General features: G+C 34.6%; 1 protein-coding gene across 2 annotated transcripts in view; it reads right to left on the bottom strand.

Annotated features, from left to right (window-relative positions):
• The window catches only part of LOC141343979 (solute carrier family 22 member 23-like), a 43,658-nt gene extending 25,609 nt beyond the window's left edge, over window positions 1-18,049 (bottom strand). For both annotated transcript variants that reach the window (XM_073848688.1, XM_073848689.1), the window contains exon 1: window positions 17,900-18,049. In XM_073848688.1, coding sequence (XP_073704789.1) covers window positions 17,900-18,014 — 115 coding nt within the window. In that variant the 5' untranslated portion in view covers window positions 18,015-18,049. The remainder of the gene's footprint in view (window positions 1-17,899) is intronic.
• Between the last annotated feature and the right edge of the window lie 274 nt (window positions 18,050-18,323).

The raw sequence follows: 18,323 nt of genomic DNA, 5'->3' as shown, positions 1-18,323 counted from the left end.
CTGGTTAATTTCTTGATTGCCACTTTAATAAGCATATTTTCTGACTCCCTTGAATGCATTTTCCCTGTTTTGATTTATATTCCTGTGATCTTTATTTCATTTTGTCATCATAGATAAAAATGGTCCTTATCAATGCAATTCTGTCTCATTATTTTGGCAGTTAAAATTTTGGGCTGGTTTTGATGAAGTGGGCGGGTTTTGGTGAGTTTTTGGGCTGGAAATCATCAACCCAATCTGGCAACACTGGCTAGTGAAATGCAGGTGGTGTTAGATGTGGTGGTCTGGGTCAAAGGTAACAGATAAACAGCTGTTGATGCAACTCTGAAGAATACAGATCTCAGCACAACCGCTGAACTTTACTCCAGTCAGCATACAAAACACTGACTGCACAGCTCTGATTACAACAGAGCTGAAGATTTGAGAGCAAGAAAGACAGACAGACAAAAAAAGTACATAGTTATGTCTGGTTTACAAATGAATCATTCTTTTAAACTGGTTCTTTTTGGTGAAGTAGCTGAATCATGTCACTAAATCTACTGTTTGTGGTTTGAGCAGCACAGATCTACAAGTTACTCAATCAAAACTCATATTCAGATGTCTGAAAGTCAGACTTGAAATAGCCAAAATAGTTGCATATCAGATCCTGTTATGAAACAACTGATTATGATCCAGTTCTTCCACCAGACACTAAACTGAGGAAACGGATTGACTCGGACCAAAGACCAGTAAGCAACTGATATATACATACATGAAGCCAGCACTTGAATGAAAGGGCCAAATTAACGTTTCGTGACGTAATTGTGTGATTACACAAATAAACTAATGAATTGAATCAGTTAATTGAAACAAACTGTCTGAAAGAAAGTTTTATAATGTTGCAAATAATGTTCAGTTTCTTGCACAGGCTGACTGTTTCACTCCATAAGACCAAATTAATTTTGTTGTCGTCTGATATGCTTTTTTTGACTGTCAAAGGTGACGGCAGCCATTGAATTACATTTTTATGAAGACTCAGTAGGCGCCATGTGACCTGTAAATGTGAAAAAGAAATTTCCATTACAGTTTTGCAAAATATTCCTTTTTCGAATTGCCTGAAAAACCACCTCATGTGAGCATAACTTTTTTTGTGATATATGGGAGTTTTAACACAGTTGATGCATTTCCTTTAGGCGCATTTTCAATTCACAATTTTAATTTGCTCAATTTAAAGGGTGATGGAAATGCAGCTACAGTTTCAGCTAAAATATTTATTGTTCTACTGAAAAAAAAAAAAAAAAAAAAAAAGGTCAGCTACATCTTGGATGGCCTGAGGGTAAGAGTTGGGCTATATGGCAAAAATATCAAGGTTTTTTTTTTTTTTTTTTTTCAGAAATATCACGATTTTATCACAATTCTTTGTCATGTTGGTTTGGAACAGTACAGCTAAACTAATTTCTCTATTTTAAAACCAAAACCTCAAGGTAACAAAATATAAAATAAAAAGAATGGCAGATGTTTAGGCCAAAGTGGGCGAAGATAAACATCTTTGTCATTTTTATCTTTATTAAAAAATAAGAACAAAGATAAGTTCTATGTTGCAAATACACATAATATACAAATAAGACAAACAGTGCTTTAATTTTCAGGTGCAGTAGGTGTATTTAGCAGTAGTATTTAAGAAACTGAATGAACAAATATACAAATAAAACACTATATACACTATAAACATAAATTATACATTGACTCTTATTAAAGCAAGTGACTCTAAAGCACTCTTGAATTAGTTTTTCTTCTGTTGAACATAAAACTTATTTTAAACAATGTGAGTAACCAAACAGTTACATCCATAGTACTTGATTTATGTTTACCGTTTTCCACATTCTTTAAAATATCTTCTTTTGTGTTCAGCACATGAATTTTTCTGGGGTTAACTGTCAATTTAATGACAATTGGCTGCATGTTTATTTCTGTCGCTTTAAGAGCTGCATGCATCTAACATACAGGCATGCATCCGTTTTTCTTTCAACTATTTAATTTCACTTTAGACATAACCAAATGTGTTTATATGTAATCCTTGCGTGGTTTTGGCAGTATGAGCGAATCAGATGTAAAAACAGCTTAATCCAGTAATCAGACTTTTAGCAAGTGTGCTTCAGGTGTACGCATTCACGAAGTGCATGCCAGGACAGCAAGCGAACCAAATAAAAAAATAAATAAATAACCGACAAGGCTTTAAAGCACATGCAAATAGTGTACTTTTGTGATTGCGAATATGAATAAGTGCAGTGTCCCGTGAGGGAATGCATGTCGTATTGTAAAGTATATATTGAGACGGAGGCACAATCGTCCACGATCAAATATATAGAAAACAAATGATTGCACTGCAAATGTAAATGTTTAATTTTTAGATTTGAACATTTGTCATCAATAGAGATGTTTTTTTTTTTTTTTAAAAAGGACTCAAAAAGCAGTTTTAATCAGCTAGCCAGTTTACTGAGTTTATTTGGAGACAAATATGGATTGTTGGTATAACAAAGAACTTTTCCAGTATGCACTGCTGTAACAACAAATGCTGCATGGCTGGCTTGCTCCAATACAGGTTACCTTCTCGATCACGTTTCATAAATAAATACTGAACCAATCAAACTGTGAGCACAAAGATGCTCTAAAAACTCATTTTTTAACTAAAGATGTGTACTCTCTAAGAATATGCAATATGCACAATACCAACTGAACTACAAAATTAAAAGGCCAGTAATTTCCAGGAGAAGCTCAAAATCCTATACAGGAGTCTACAGTAGGTTTACAGCAAGGATAATGGTGTGAGTTAATCTATAGAAAAAACTGCCTTGAAATGTCTTCAAAGAGCACAGACATGAGTATTTCATGAGCGTCTGTGTTTGCTAATCTAATCCCATAATGGCTATCGTCAACTATTCAAACTGTCACTGACCCTAGCCATAGAGTTATTATCTAGGGCACCTCATTATGAATATCAGGACACTGTACAGTGCATTGTAAGCTCCTTCCATGTGCACACACGATTGAGTCCGTACACTCAATAGCTAAAGTTTCCAAGGATGAGAGAAATTAAACACTAGTGTGTGAAAAACAGCTAGCAGTCGTCTGAGGCACCGCAAATAATCAAGTTTGTGATTGATCCTGGTATCCTGGGATATTATGATGCATAATAACACTTTACAGTAACTCTTAGACATTAACAAAGATCAGTAGTGAACATTTAAATATAAATATGACATTGTTAATCATAATCAAACATTCAAGCCACATGCTGCTAATGATCTGTTAAGCATTACATAAGATTTTCTAATGTTATTAAAGTATTAACAGCAAAACGTCTATGAATAGCACAGCCTGACATTTATGGCTGCAGTCTGCAAGCTGTTGTAAGTCTTACTCAAGGCTCATGGGTATTAATTATGCTACATGATGTTCATAGGCCGAACATAAGTGTTGCTACCACTGATCTACAAAACTGGATTGCTCATATATCACCACTATATTGCTATTCCCTGTTATTCGCACACATTCTACTGAATTAATAGGAAATCGTACGATTTACATGAGAAAACATCAATGTTTATATGTCTTCCTGCATATATTACACAAATGTCCTGAGGACACCAGATATAATTTTTGATATTTCACATTTTGTGGAAAATAATCAGATTTCCCTGTTTGTCTGAGGCTCTAATGTTTTAAATAATGTTCACTTTCTTGCACAGACTGAACGTTTCACTTCATAAGACCTAAATATATTATCAAGAGCCACCACGGGTATTAATTCTGCGTTGTCTGATATGCTTTTTTTGACTTTCAAAGAGACAGCAGCTGTTGAATTGCATTTATGAATCACCAAGGCCCACAGTTTCAGCTAAAATCTTAATGAAGAAATTTTAATGAAGAAAAAAAGTCCATCCATCTTGCTCCATATTGGACTCCTATGGTGCCCAGTAGTTTGAACTTCCAAAATGCAGTTTAAATGCAGCTTCAAATGGCTTTAAATGATCCCAGATGATGACAAAGGGTCTTATCTAGTGAAAAGATCTGTTATTTTCCAAAAAATTATTTCTATACTTTTTTAACCTTTTTTAAACACAGTTTTTTCATGCACCTATCAAGTTTGAGATTTTGGGCTTTTTGCTTTTTCATAAAGTGTTTCTTCAGACTACTGGAAAGAAAACATCTTAAAGACACTGTTAAGTGTTTCTTTTATAGCACTTTATCTATTTGTGTCAATAGATTTCAATTACAACACATATTTTTTAAAGGCTGTTTTCTCAAAATGAGTTTTTTCTCCTACACTGAGCCATAAACCTCCACTTTAGTAGCACTTACACACACCAAACTTTACATTTTTATTCCTGTCTATATCCTGAAGGTTTTTACAGAGGGATTTGTTCATATATAATTGACTTGATTATATACAACATTTTATTCCCCCCAAAATTGTGAAAATATAGTGTTTTCTGTTTGTTCTAAGTATTTTCTGAATTATGGAGTGACAAAAAGAGATGCCCATGAAGTAAAATAAAATAAAACAAACAAGAAATTTGAAACGGACTTCATCCGGTGTTTAGATTTTTGTACTAGAAATGTATGCGAATTAGCGCATATTTCATAAAATAATGCCTCATTTGCATATTTAAGCCTAACATTTTAGAAAACTTGGAATACAAAAAATGTTTGCAATTATCAAAGTAATCAATCGACTGGGTGAGTAAGGTGATAACTATTAGTTTTTTTACCCTATTCACCTGCAGTGTCTCGCCTTAAATACTTATCTTGTCTAGCTCTGCAATTAATTTTATTCTATTCTATGAACTCTAGAATTCTCTAAACTCAGTGGTTGCAGTAAAACCTAACTATTATGAATAACAGTTATGAATAAAAAAAATGAAGCTACTTGAGTAGGGATGGCTGATAAGCCATGTCTTCCAGACTCATTGAATATTCATGCACTGTACCATCATTTCATAACGAAGCGGAAATACAGAATGTTGTTGTCAAGGCAAGATTGGCTCCCTGTGTTTCCGTCCATGTGCCTTACGCAGTTTTTTTTAGCACTTGCCTGTGTTTTGTTTTTCAGTCTGAGCTGGACATGAACCCCGAGATGACTCACGGCCGCCCTGACCTTAATTATTCCCACCTGTCCTTGTTCTCCAGCAATCATTTCTCTCTTTTATATTCTCATCTCATTCTCAGTTGTTTGGTGAATCATTCCTCAAATTGGTCCAGCTCCAGCCTGTTCCAGTTGATCTAGCCCGGTCTTGTTTCTCTAGTCTGAGAGAATTCTTGCTTGCATGTTCATTCTGTGGGTGTAGTTGAAGAGTTGAAGCTCTACTCTTGCCTTGACCTGTAGTGTTCCCGTTAGATTCTCTCTACGGATGTAGAACGGCTGTCTCGTCCTGTCTAGGAGTTCAGTATTCCTGTTTTGATGTGCTCTTAGTCTCCGGATGTCTCAGCTGTCTGAGTTATGAGCTGCTCAGTGGGAATTTAGACAAATTAATGTTTAACTGCTTTGTAACTGCTTTATACGGGATAGCTCACCCAAATCATTTGGTCACCTTCAAATTGTTCTTAACCTGTATGAGTCTCATTCTTAAATTGAACACAAAAGATTATATTTTGAAAAACTATGGAAAACAAACTGGTGGCTATAAAGTTCCATATTTTTTTCACACATATTGTGTACTTGCAGAACAAGCAGCAATCTTGCAAGTGCAAATTAGCATGGAAATATGCTTTTCACTGAAACATGGCTGGATAAAGGTATATGCGTTTCACTAATAATGTGGCATAATGCAGGGGTGAGCGGGGCACAACCTAACGCGGGGTTAACTGTAACACACGTGGTATAATATTTCCACACATGCTAGCATAACCAAATTTACGGTATTTACTAGTTGCCATAGCAACACTATGCAGAGAAAAAAAGAGTGCCAAAATTCAAAAGCATTTTGAAGATATCGCTGAATATTTATTTTACCATAGTAAAAGTACATTTCTGACTGAAGTCAACTTTTCATTTCAGTTTTTAGTATTCATTTAAAATAAGACAAAACTGCTATTATTTTAATCTACAATTTGTTATATATCAGTTTAGATAGTTTATTAATGCTTGGCAAACCAGCAGAAGACACTAAACAGTATTATATTCCAGTGGCGCAGATGGGGAACGTTGTAACACTGTGTGACAATATGCCCCGCTGTTATTAAACTATGCTATTCTATGACATAAGCGGGGCAATTTAACTACTTACTTCTAAGGATTTTAATAAGAAACCACAGGAAACAGGTGAATAAAGGCTGACAATCAATGTTTAATGATCAGAAGTTATTATTTCAAGAAATGTAAAGCAGTTTGGCTTGTTTATGTGTGTCTTGTTCTATGAGAGCTGTGTGTGGAGGGACGGAGTGTTTTTCTGAATGTCTAAATGTGTTTCATCTATTTGTCCACATTGTTTTGAACTACTGTACAGCTGTGTGTTGTGATCAGGGCCGTTCCAAGCATTGTTGCGATGTGTTCATTGTCAAACTCCAGAATTAGATCATTTTTATTTAAAAAAAAAAAAACATCCTTACTTCATTTGAAAAAGTTAACACGTGTATTTTACTGACAAAATATTTTAGTTTGTTGTGTATATTTATTTCATTCGATCAGATAACATTTTAAGCTGTCATAAGGTCGTGTTACAACGTGCCCCTCAGATGTTACAATGTACCCCACCTACGGGGCATGTTGTCACGTTTCACTTCCTTTCTTTTGAGGTAAATAACGAAAAACGTATACACTGTAAATATGAAACAAAGCGATATATTTGTACTAGACAAGTGTGAAAATAATGTGGATAAAAATTGTACTCTGAACCCCAAGTGGATTTACATAAACCGCGAAATTCAAAAAGTGTTAGGTTGTGCCCTGCTCTCCCCAGACAATGACAGACTGTTTGAAACTGCCAACACCATACAATTCATTATTTGACCGCACTTATATTTTCAGCTTAATTTCAATTTAAGGTGTCAAATGTTGTTTGAACATGAATGTGTGTTGGTAGTTTGTGTACACAACACTACAATGATAAAAATCCACCCAGTGGTATTTTTGCAATCTTTAAAAGTAATATCCCCTTTTTAAAATCAGAACATTTTTAGCTTCTTGTGGTTGTGACGAAACACATTTGATTGACAGCGTTTTACCTTAGACCCGCCCTCACCGAGCTCAAACAGTCGAATACGATCCTCACTGTGTCGACTGACGGTGCACAAGTAGACTCTAATTGAGCGATTGAGGTGTTCTGTTGTTGGATGTGATAATGTACATAGCAGTAGTCGTTTACTACCGACATCTGAGCCACTGAAGATGCAGAGGATTAATGTTACTTTAGTATTTAAATGGAAAGTGCTGATCCCGATCTACATATGCATCTATGTTCGTGTGAATCATTCGTGATGCAGCTTCACCCACAGCAGAAGTGAGTAGAAGGTTTTTTTTTATGCATCTTTGCAAATGGCCTTTCTTAATAATGTGCTTGTTGGCAAGTTTCGCCGATAAACGTGGCTAAATGCGGCTAAAGTAAACATAATCCCAGAGAGGGGCGGGGCAAGCAGAGCTCAGTGGCATTTAAAGGGGCCTTGTCTTAAAATGAGCTGAAAATTTTGCAGAGCTGATTTTAACAAGGTAAAAGGGTGTTTTTTACACTACTATTGAGAATTTTTAATCAAAGTATATTAGAGACGTTTCATTAAGACCCTAAAGAATCCTATGAACTTGTGGAAGATGGGCATCCGATGATCCTTTAAAAATAAAACGCTTAGGAGGTTGAAATCATGCTGCCTTGCCCAATGAAAATGAGCACATAATACGACCTAACATTCAACCAGCAACATTGCTAGTATAGCATAGAAGTATAGTATGAATGTGGACAATTATGACATCACAGCAAATTACTGAAACATGTTGTCATTATTTTTAGTTAATTAGTCCCCAGCAATGGCTACCATCAATGCATCACAGTCATTCCAACTCACCAAATCATTTCTTGTTTCTTTGACATACTGAGTTAGTCATTTAATGTCCCCAGTTCCAGTCATGCTTAATTTAGCATTGAATAGCTGTAAATAAGCCTATCCCAGAATAATTGCATTGTTTAATAAGGATTTGTTCAGTAATGGTGCAGTAAAAGGAGTTGCAATAATAGCAGCAAATAATAGCAATTTTTTAATTTGGCTTACTGTTCAGTTCAACTAAATGGTTCTTCTATGGCATCGCTGTGAAGAACCTTTACTTTTAAGAGTGTAGCAGCAAAAGTACAGAAATTCAAAAAGAATAACCTTGCGGTAAGGTCCTTCAAAAAAAACTCTAATTTCCTGATGGGGTTTTTTTTGTTAAGAAATAGCAGGAGAAATACCAAGCAAGTGTCTTAGAGCAGACAAAAGCTATGAGAAGAATGACCATTTTATCTCCTGCAATGAGACGCAACCTGCAGTGCAAAATGCATGCTTGTCGTCCACACACACAAAGTATCTACAGTAGCCAAAGCACAAGAAACACATTTAGACTTTTCCAAGCTCCATATTAACTGAATGATTGTTGGGCATTTTTTTCAACATGACAATGACTCTATACAATCTTTGCAGAGGAAATCCTGGAGTGTTTAAGTATGAAGGCAACTGTGGGGGATTTTGTAGGGACAAGCCAAGCAACACTCCCCATTAATGATTAGAGCATTTGAGGAGGTTGTGCTACAGGAGGTAAACAGGATACGTGACAGTTTGTTGTCGATTTGTTCACTCGATGCTAAAAAGCATCAGAGCAGTGCACTGAAAAAAATAACTTGTTGCTCTGTTGAACTTACCTGTTGTTGTCGAGTAAAATCTACTTGCATAAGTAAATTAACAAAGAAAACAATTAACTTTAGCTTGGCCTATAAAACTTTTGAGTATTTTTTTACTTAGTCAAAGCTTACTTTCAACAATTCTTTGATTTTACTCAATACAGCACTGGATTAAACCATGACTTTTAAGTGCATTACTCAGAAACATCTACTGTAAGTAAATAATACAATAGATATCATATAGACACCATATCACCCAAACACAGAGACTTCAATAGTTTGTACACAATACACAACAACGGTAACATTCTGTGGATTATTTTTGAGTATGAATTTGTCATTTTGAGCAGAAAATAAACTCCAGATGTCACAAAATCGCAAGTTACTAAACCTAAGAACAAAAGCAATGCTAAAGCAGTGTAAATACAGCTGGAAAACAGCAAAAAAAAGTGCATGTTTCGTCCAGTGCATGATGAAACATGACGGAACACCGGACGGAACTCAAAAGTTGAGTAGGTTTTATTTAATTTTATAACGCTGATATTTACGCTTTAATTTCTGCAAGCATGAATTCTATTTCTTGCCTTAATTGTTTTTCATGTAGAAATTGCATTGGTCACCACAGAATATTTTTTTATCAGTGTAAACTTAAAAATATAAGAATACTAGTATACTAGAATATTTCCCATTTCTTGAATTTAATCAAAGCTGTACTAATTTCTGCAATCTTACATTTAAACAAAAATGCTTGAATTTTGCAGGGGATGACATATTTTATTGTTTTTATTAAGTACACTCTTAAAAATAAAAGTGCTTCACAATGCCATAGAAGAACCATTTTTGTCTAAATGGTTTCATAGAGACCCTTTAACACCTGAAGAGCCTTTCTGTTTCACAAAAGGTTCTTTGTGCGAAGATGGTCCTTCAGATTATAAAAATGAAAGTAAGAGATGGTTCTGTAAAGAACCTTTGACTGAAAATGACTCTAGAGTCATTAGTCACACTTTACATTCAGGTTACTGAATTAAAAATTTACCATGTGCAAATATGTCAGTATGCAAATAGCATACTTTCACTAAGATGAATGGAAATGCTAATGGATAGCTTTATCCAGCCATTATAGACCTCTGCGGTTAGACCTCTCAGAGTTGTTTGGAAAGTACCACAGAGACGGTGGAAGAACCTATAAAGGGCTACATTTGACTCTATATATTAAACAGCTCACTTTTAAATTGTAAAGTTTTGTTGAGAGAGGAAGTTTCTACTTTTCATCTGTATCTCCAGTATTTCATCTTGTTCCAGTCTAATGCAGTGACATCTAGCTCCAGGTTGGGTTCGTCAGGGCTTTAGCCCAGTAAGAAATTTGCATAGCAACAGCCCCCACTTTAACAACCAATGGTGAGGCTTCTCTTCACCCACCAAGTTTGAATAGCAATATACAAGCACTGGAGGAAGGTGATTATCAGTGAATAACAAATGATCACACAAAGTTATCATATGACTGCAGAAGACTTCCACGCAAGTCATATGGACTACTTCTATGAGACTTTATCGTGCTGTTTGGAGTTTGACAGCAACTGCTCCTTTTTGTTGTAGGAAATATTTTCATACACATTTCTATGTGTTATTCACACCAATTTAACCTATATAGATATAGTTCACCCAAAAATGAAATTTCGGTCATCATTTACTCATTCTCAAGTTGTTCCACACCTTTAAAAGTTTACAGTAGCCATTGACTTCCATAGTATTTTTTTTTCCCCATACAATGGAAGTCAATGGCTACCGTCAACTTACCGTTAAACATTCTTCAAAATATCTTCTTATGCTTTTAACAGAAGGAAAAAAAATACTCATGTAGGTTTGGAGCAACTTGAGGATGAATAAATGTTGACAGAATTTAAATTTTTGTCTAAGTGATCCCATTATAAATTAAAGAAGAAAAGATCACTTCCACTACAAAACATTACAGATAATGTAATCACCCCCTTGTCATCCAAGATACTCATGTCTTTCTTTCTTCAGTCGTAAAGAAATTAGGTTTTTTGAGGAAGACATTTCAGTATTTTGCTCCATATAGTGGACTTTAATGGTACTTTAGGTTCGAACTTCCAAAATGCAGTTTAAATGCAGCTTCAAAGGGCTCTAAATGATCCCAGCTGAGGAAGAAGAGTTTTATCTAGCGAAAAAATGACCAAGTTATTTTCATTAAAAAAAATAAAAATAAATTTTTATTTACTTTTTAACCTCAAATGCTCGTCTTGTCTTGTTCTTTCTACGGTTTAATACAGTTAGGGCATGTTGAAAAACTCCCATCTCATGTTCTCCCTCAACTTCAAAATCATCCTACATCGCTGTTTTACCTTTTTTGTTGAGGGTGTCTGATCTTTCTTGCATGTTCACTTTGCAAAGACTGGGTCGGTACTTCTGTAGCGATGTAGGTTGATTTTAAAATGATTTTGAGGGATAAAATACAATAAGAGTTTTTAGACTTACCCTAACTGTCTTCCTCGGCTAGGATCGTTTACAACCGCTTTTGGGGTCGTTTGAAACCGCATTTAAACTTAATTTTGGAAGTTCAAACTTGGGGCACCACATGAGTCAATTATGTGGAGAAAAATCCTGAAATGTTTTCCTCAAAAAACATAATTTCTTTACAGCTGAAGACAGACAGACATACACATCTTGGATGACAAAGGGGGTGAGTACATTATCTGAAAATTTTTATTGTGGAAGTGAACTTCTCCTTTAATAGTGGAATTAGTAGTGAAAAACTACATTACCCATAATGCTATTCAGAATATTCCACCAATCAGAGAGTCACAGCAAACAACGTGCACCAAAAGGGCTACACAAATTACGTAATTGACACAGCCTCTCTATGCTATTGAAATTAAATATTTGTATAAATATGCATTGCAATTGGTTCATGAACAAAGACTAAAACAAAAGACAAAAATCCTATAGGTAAGAAAAAAATATAAAAAACACTCTTAGAAAATAAAGGTGCTTCACGATGCCATAGAAGAACCTTCTTTGTCTAAATGGTTCCATAAAGAACCTTTAACATCTGAAGTACCTTTTTGTTTCACAAATGGTTCTTTGTGGTGAAAGAAGGTTCTTCTAATCTATGGCATCGCTTGAAGAACCTTTTAAAGCTCCTTTATTTTTTAAGAGTGTGCTTTTGGAACCAATGTTGAAAATATAGGTGGGTACTAACTTTTGCTGACCATTTCCAGGCGTTCTTGCTTAACAATCAATTTTAGCTTTTTTAATTTTATTTTTTTAACTTTTTAGTTATTACTGTTGATTATATTGTTAATGTGGTCATTCTGTAGGGGAACTGCATTTGGGATCGTTTAAAACCGCATTTAAACTGCATTTTGGAAGTTCAAACTCGGGGCACCACAGAAGTCCATTATATGGAGAAAAATCCTGAAATGTTTTCCTCAAAAAACTATTTCTTCACGGCTGAAGAAAGAAAGATATGAACATCTTGGATGACAAGGGGGTGAGTACATTATCTGTACATTTTTGTTCTGGAAGTGAACTTCTCCTTTAAATGGGAATAACATTGACAAATATAAACACACAGCATATCAAAAAATCCAGGCTGGGTGTATTATTGGGAGTGCTGGGGAGGCTTTTCAAGGTAAATTGGGTGGAGAAAATTAAGGAAATTAAGACCTACCGCACCCATTGTAAGGCAATTACAACATGGAGTTAAAGCCTCCCGAGGCCATCAGACAATCAGGTGAGGCATTGCTGGCAAACCCTATTACTGGAAGGGCCATTGCAGTGGTTATGATCATCAAAAGAGGATTATCACTCATCAGAAAATGTCTACACTGTTAAGCGTGTAGAAGGTCACCGTTAGTCTGTGGGTAATCCATCTGAATGACTGGAACAAACAGAGAAGACAGTACGATAGAGTTGAGAGACCACAATTAGCCTCTGTGACATTCTGAGGGCAAGACCTTTATGTGGGAGACACAAATCATACACGTTCAGCTAGACGCTGCTTATAAGGCTGGGTGAGTTTTTCAACCTAGTCACTGGGTTGAGACTGTTGGGTAAGAAAACTGGGTTGATTTAACCCAATTTGGGCTGATAATAACTCATAATCACTAATCCAACAGTGTTGGGTTGAGATTCAGACAAGAAATAGAGCATGAGAGCACTTTGCCATCCATGTTCATAGCATTAAAGCCAATCGTTTTACTAGATAAGACCCTTCTTCCTCGGCTGGGATTGTTTAGAGCCCTTTTAAGCCGCATTTAAACTGCATTTTGCAAGTCCAAACTCACAGGCACCATACATATCCATTATATGAAGAAAAATCCTGAAATGTTTTCCTCAAAAAACTATTTCTTTACGACTGAAGAAAGAAAGACATGAACATCTTGGATGACAAGGGCGTGAGTACATTATTAGTACATTTTTCTTCTGGAAGTGAACCAATCGTTTAATGACATGAATATGTGTGGAAATACATGAAAACTAATCAAAGTGGAAAGGAGAGAGAAACTGACTCCAATGTATTCTACTACTATTCGATATAGAGAGTGTAAAAGTTGGGTTCCAAAAGTGAAAACATTATTTTCTCCACAGGAACATAACTGATAAAGGCAGATCTGTTGTGAGCTCTGAGGTTGTTTATTGATGGTATATGCACTCTCTTTGCATCAGTTCAACTTGTTTGTTTAATAATCAAGTTTAAAGAAGTTCACTTCCAGAACAAAAATTAAAAAAAAAATTACTCACCCCCTCGTCATTCAAGATGTGTGTCTTCTTTCTTGATTCGTATAGAAATTATGTTTCTTGAGAAAAACATTTCAGGATTTCTCTCCATATAGTGGACTTCAGTGGTGCTCCAAAGTTTGAGCTTCCAAAATGCAGTCTAAATGGAGCTTCAAAGGGCTCTAAACGATCCCAGCCGAAGAAGAAGGGTCTTATCTAGTGAAACGATTGGTCGTTTTCTAAACAAATTGACTATTTATATACTTTTTAACCTCAAATGCTCGTCTGGTCTATTCTCTGCGATGCACATGCGAACTCTGTGCGATCCGGGTCAATACAGAAAAACTCCCATCACTTTTCTTCTCCAACTTTAAAATCATCCTACATTGCTGTTGAACCCCCTTTTTGTAAAGGGCATTTGATCTTCTTTACATTTTCACTTTGTAAACACTGGTTGGTACTGCGGCGATGTAGGGCGATTAAAAGTTGGAGAAGAAAACGAGATGGGAGTTTTTCAACCTACGCTTGAGCATCGCAGAGCTAGCCAAAACGAGCGTTTGAGGTAAAAACATATATGTGACCCTGGACCACAAAACCAGTCTTAAGTCGCTGGGGTATATTTGTAGCAATAGCCAAAAATACATTGCATGGGTCAAAATTATTGATTTTTCTTTTATGCCAAAAATCATTAGGAAATTAAGGAAAGATCATGTTCCATGAAGACTTTTTGTAAAACTCCTACTGTAAATGTATCAAAATGTAATTTTTGATTAGTAATATGCATTAAGAACTTAATTTGGACAACTTTAAAGGTGATTTTCTCAGGATTTAGATTTTTTTGCTTCCTCAGATTCCAGATTTTCAAATAGATGTATCTCGGCCAAATATTGTCCTATCCTAACAAACCATATATCAATAGAAAGCTTATTTATTGAGCTTTCATATTATATATACACATCTCTGTTTTGTAAAATTTAACCTTATGACTGGTTTTGTGGTCCAGGGTCACATATAAGTTGTATTCAATGTATTCAGAAAATGACCAATCGTTTCGCTAAATAAGACCCTTCTTCCTCGACTGGGATCATTTAGAGCCCTTTGAAGCTCCATTTAAACTGCATTTTGGAAGTTCAAACTTGGGGCACCATTGAAGTCCACTATATAGAGATAATTCCTAAAATGGTTTCCTCAAAAAAAAAAAAAAAAATTCTTATTGAATCAGGAAAGAAAGGCATGAACATCTTGGATGACAAAGGGGTGAGTAAATTACCTTAATTTTTTTTTTTTTTTTAATGTGAACTTTTCCTTTAATAGTGGAATTAGTGGTGGAAAACTACATTACCCATAATGCTGTTCAGAAAATTCCACCCATCAGAGAGTCACAGCGAACAAAGTGCACCAAAAGGGCTTTTGAGCTCCTCCAACTTCACAAATGGCGTAATTGGCACAGCCTGCCAATGCCATTGAAATTAAATATTTGTATAAACATGCATTTTATGCAATTTTTGCAATTGGTTAATGAACAAAGACTTCAAAAAAATCCTATGGGGAAAATTACAAATACTTCTAGAACCAACGGTGAACAAGTACTAACTTTTGGCAACATTTTTGACCATTTCCAGGTGTTCTTGCTTAACAAGAAATTTACTTTTTGGTTATTACTGTTGATTATATCAGGTTAATGTAGTCATTCTGTAGGGGATTTTATTTCCAATCCATTTTTGGTTAATTTCTGACCCACAGCTGGGTTGTCAAAATGATCCAATTCAGCTTGTTTTTAGCCCAGCATGACAGTATAAATGCCAAAAAAAAAGTCAAACGAAACAAATCAATGAGGCCAACAGACAAACATATAAAGACAGTTCATCCAAAAGATGATTAAAAAATCATTCAGTGACTTTGTTTCTCATACAAAGGTCTTTGTATGAGTACATAGCACAGTTTTTTAATTGGCTGATAACAAAATCTAGTGACATAAAACTATAATGCTGGTATATACTGTATACAAAATAAATAAATGATAGCAAATGAGGCAGAAATGTCCACACAAATACTCAAATGAAATCAAACAAACACAAAATAAGTACCTAGTGAATAAAAACACTGAAATAAGGAAATATGTATTACTTATTGACAAGGCTGTGGGTAGATTTGGGAATCAATACCAGGGGGAACTGAAAATGAGTAGGAATAACCATCACCCAATGCCAACAACCTCAAATTTCCTCAAAAATCGGCTAATAAATTGATAAATAAGAGTTTAGCATATAGTATATCTACTGTAATTTAAGCACTTTAACATCATTAGGTATAGGAGCAAACGTAAACACTGTTATCAGCTGTAGCACATTCAGACTGGAGTTGAGCAAATGAGTGAGTTGTTATTGTGTTTCAGTGATCCCACAATCCAACACAGTCCAGAACAACATCTAAACAACATCCTTGGCCTTTCCTCTAGAGCAGCAATGACGTTCTTATGAAAAACATTCAGAGAAACACCACTGAGTGTGTTTAGCATCATGTGACTTTCACCAAGCAAGATCAGGATGAAATGCTGCATTACAGCACTTCTCTTTCTCCATCCACAAACCCAGTGTTTTGTACACATTAACACCCTGAGCCTTTTTCATGCCTCCTTAACATGACCCACATCATGATGAGACTCAAGCAATTGCATCAAGTGGTGAACTGTAATGCCGATATGCAAATACAGGTTATTATTGCTAAATGTTACTTTAAAGTTTAAAGTTACTTTGAGTTGTCATGATACCAAAATTTAGACTCTGATTCAATACCTGGCTCAAATATCTGAATACTACTACTGAACGGATACTAAAACAAAAACGTAGAACAACAGGTAAAGTAAATGAATAATAGATGATCCAAATGGAGATTATATATTTTTTTTAATCTATATTAAATAAAGCATTTCATCACCCTTAAAAAAAAAAAAATATATATATATATATATATATATGTATATATGAGTTGATAAGAGCTAAAAGCATAAAGCCAAACTTTATTTCATGATATAATCATTTTATTTCACAATAATAATTAATATCATGATATAGTCCATTTTTTTAATCATTTATTATTTTATCTTTGGTATTAATAATAAGAACATAGATGCAAGCAACAAACTAAAAGACAAATACAATAAAACTAAGACATAAATAAAATAAATAGGGCCCTATGAAATTAGTTTTATTCCTAAATTTTTCAAAACTCTTTTTTTTTTTTTTTGGATTCAGTTTTTTCCGTTTTGAATTCTTATAGACTCTATTTTAACGGTCACATGAAAAAAATATGAATCAAAAAGCATGTCTAATTAATTGAAATCATGAAATGTCCACAATTTAACAGCAATTTCTTAAAAGTTTAACAAAATTACATTTTAAGGCCGAATAAACTACATTTTATTATTTTCTCAAATTCAGTTTTATTTTGATAAAATTCCGTGAATGTGTTTTCTATTCATTTTCTGCATTTAATTTCAATAGTTTCATTACATTTTAATAATCAAAAGCTAATTTATAAAGCTTAATTTGATTTTATAAAGAATTATTTATTGTTTTTTTTTTTTCAGAAATACAGTCTTGTGTATTTAAAAATTTCATGTAAATAAATTGTGGTAAAAAAATTCTGCTAAATATTCCTTAAATATTGTTTTAACAATATTTGTAATAGTAGTAGTAGTGCTATCACTCCATTAAGTGATATTTCTGTCAAGTTAAACTGAACTTTTATTTTGACGGGTTGCTGCATTTATGTTTCTGTTTGTATATTCAGTTTTTTTTTCTGCAAAAGTAATTTTATTTTATTGATAAAAATTTTATAATTTCTGTATTTTTTTATTTTTTTATCCAGATAACATTTTAAGCTGTCATATGGTAATGTTACAACGTGCCCCTCAGATGTTACGATGTACCCCACCTACGGGGAATATTGTAACAGTTCACTTCCTTGCTTTTGAGGTAAAGTACGAAAAACCTATTCACTGTAATTAAGTGACATATTTGTACTAGACTAGTGTGAAATTAATGTGGATAAATATATACTCTGAACTCCAAAATCGTACCATTTTTTAAAGCAGGGTTCGCAATACCTTTTTAGTACCGGTGTATCGTGCAACACTACTTCAACATCCTACAGCATTCTATAAATGGTGTATTATTTTGTATATTTAATTTGGATGTGTTCATACTTTTTATTTGCATTCCCTTGAAACAAACTTTACAGCTGTAATAGTGAAATATTGCATGGATAATGCTGGAACAGAGCTCTTAATAAAGCTGTTTAATATCAGACATTTGACTTACTCAGTGCGTAGAGCGATAGAGTGATTCCTGCTAAGCAAAATCCCTCAAAGAAGCGCAGGGTGCTGAACATCGGGACGTTGACGGAGAAGGCCACCGTCATGCCGAAAATTAACATAAAGATGACAGACAGGATCAGGACCGGGTGCCTTCCAACCCTAAATGATAGAAAAGACAAAAAAGGACAATTTACAAAATGGTCCATATCAGTGGTTCTCAACTCAGAATCAAACAAGTCCTTAAACCGTTCACCCAAAAAATGATTTGTTTTTCTAAAGCTGTGATCTTTTTTCTTTTTCAGATCACTAAAGGAGAATGATCGAATTACAAAAATGCTGTAACTGAAATGCATTAACCTTATTATGAACTGCACAGGCCCAGTAATATTATAAACATGACATATGCTGAATAGGAGAATTGACTTGAC

The sequence above is a fragment of the Garra rufa genome, chromosome 10, assembly GCF_049309525.1.
Source record: "Garra rufa chromosome 10, GarRuf1.0, whole genome shotgun sequence".
In the NCBI taxonomy this organism is placed as follows: Eukaryota; Metazoa; Chordata; class Actinopteri; order Cypriniformes; family Cyprinidae; genus Garra; species Garra rufa.
Note: the sequence above shows the minus strand (reverse complement) of the source record. Positions and strands in the feature narration are given on the sequence as shown.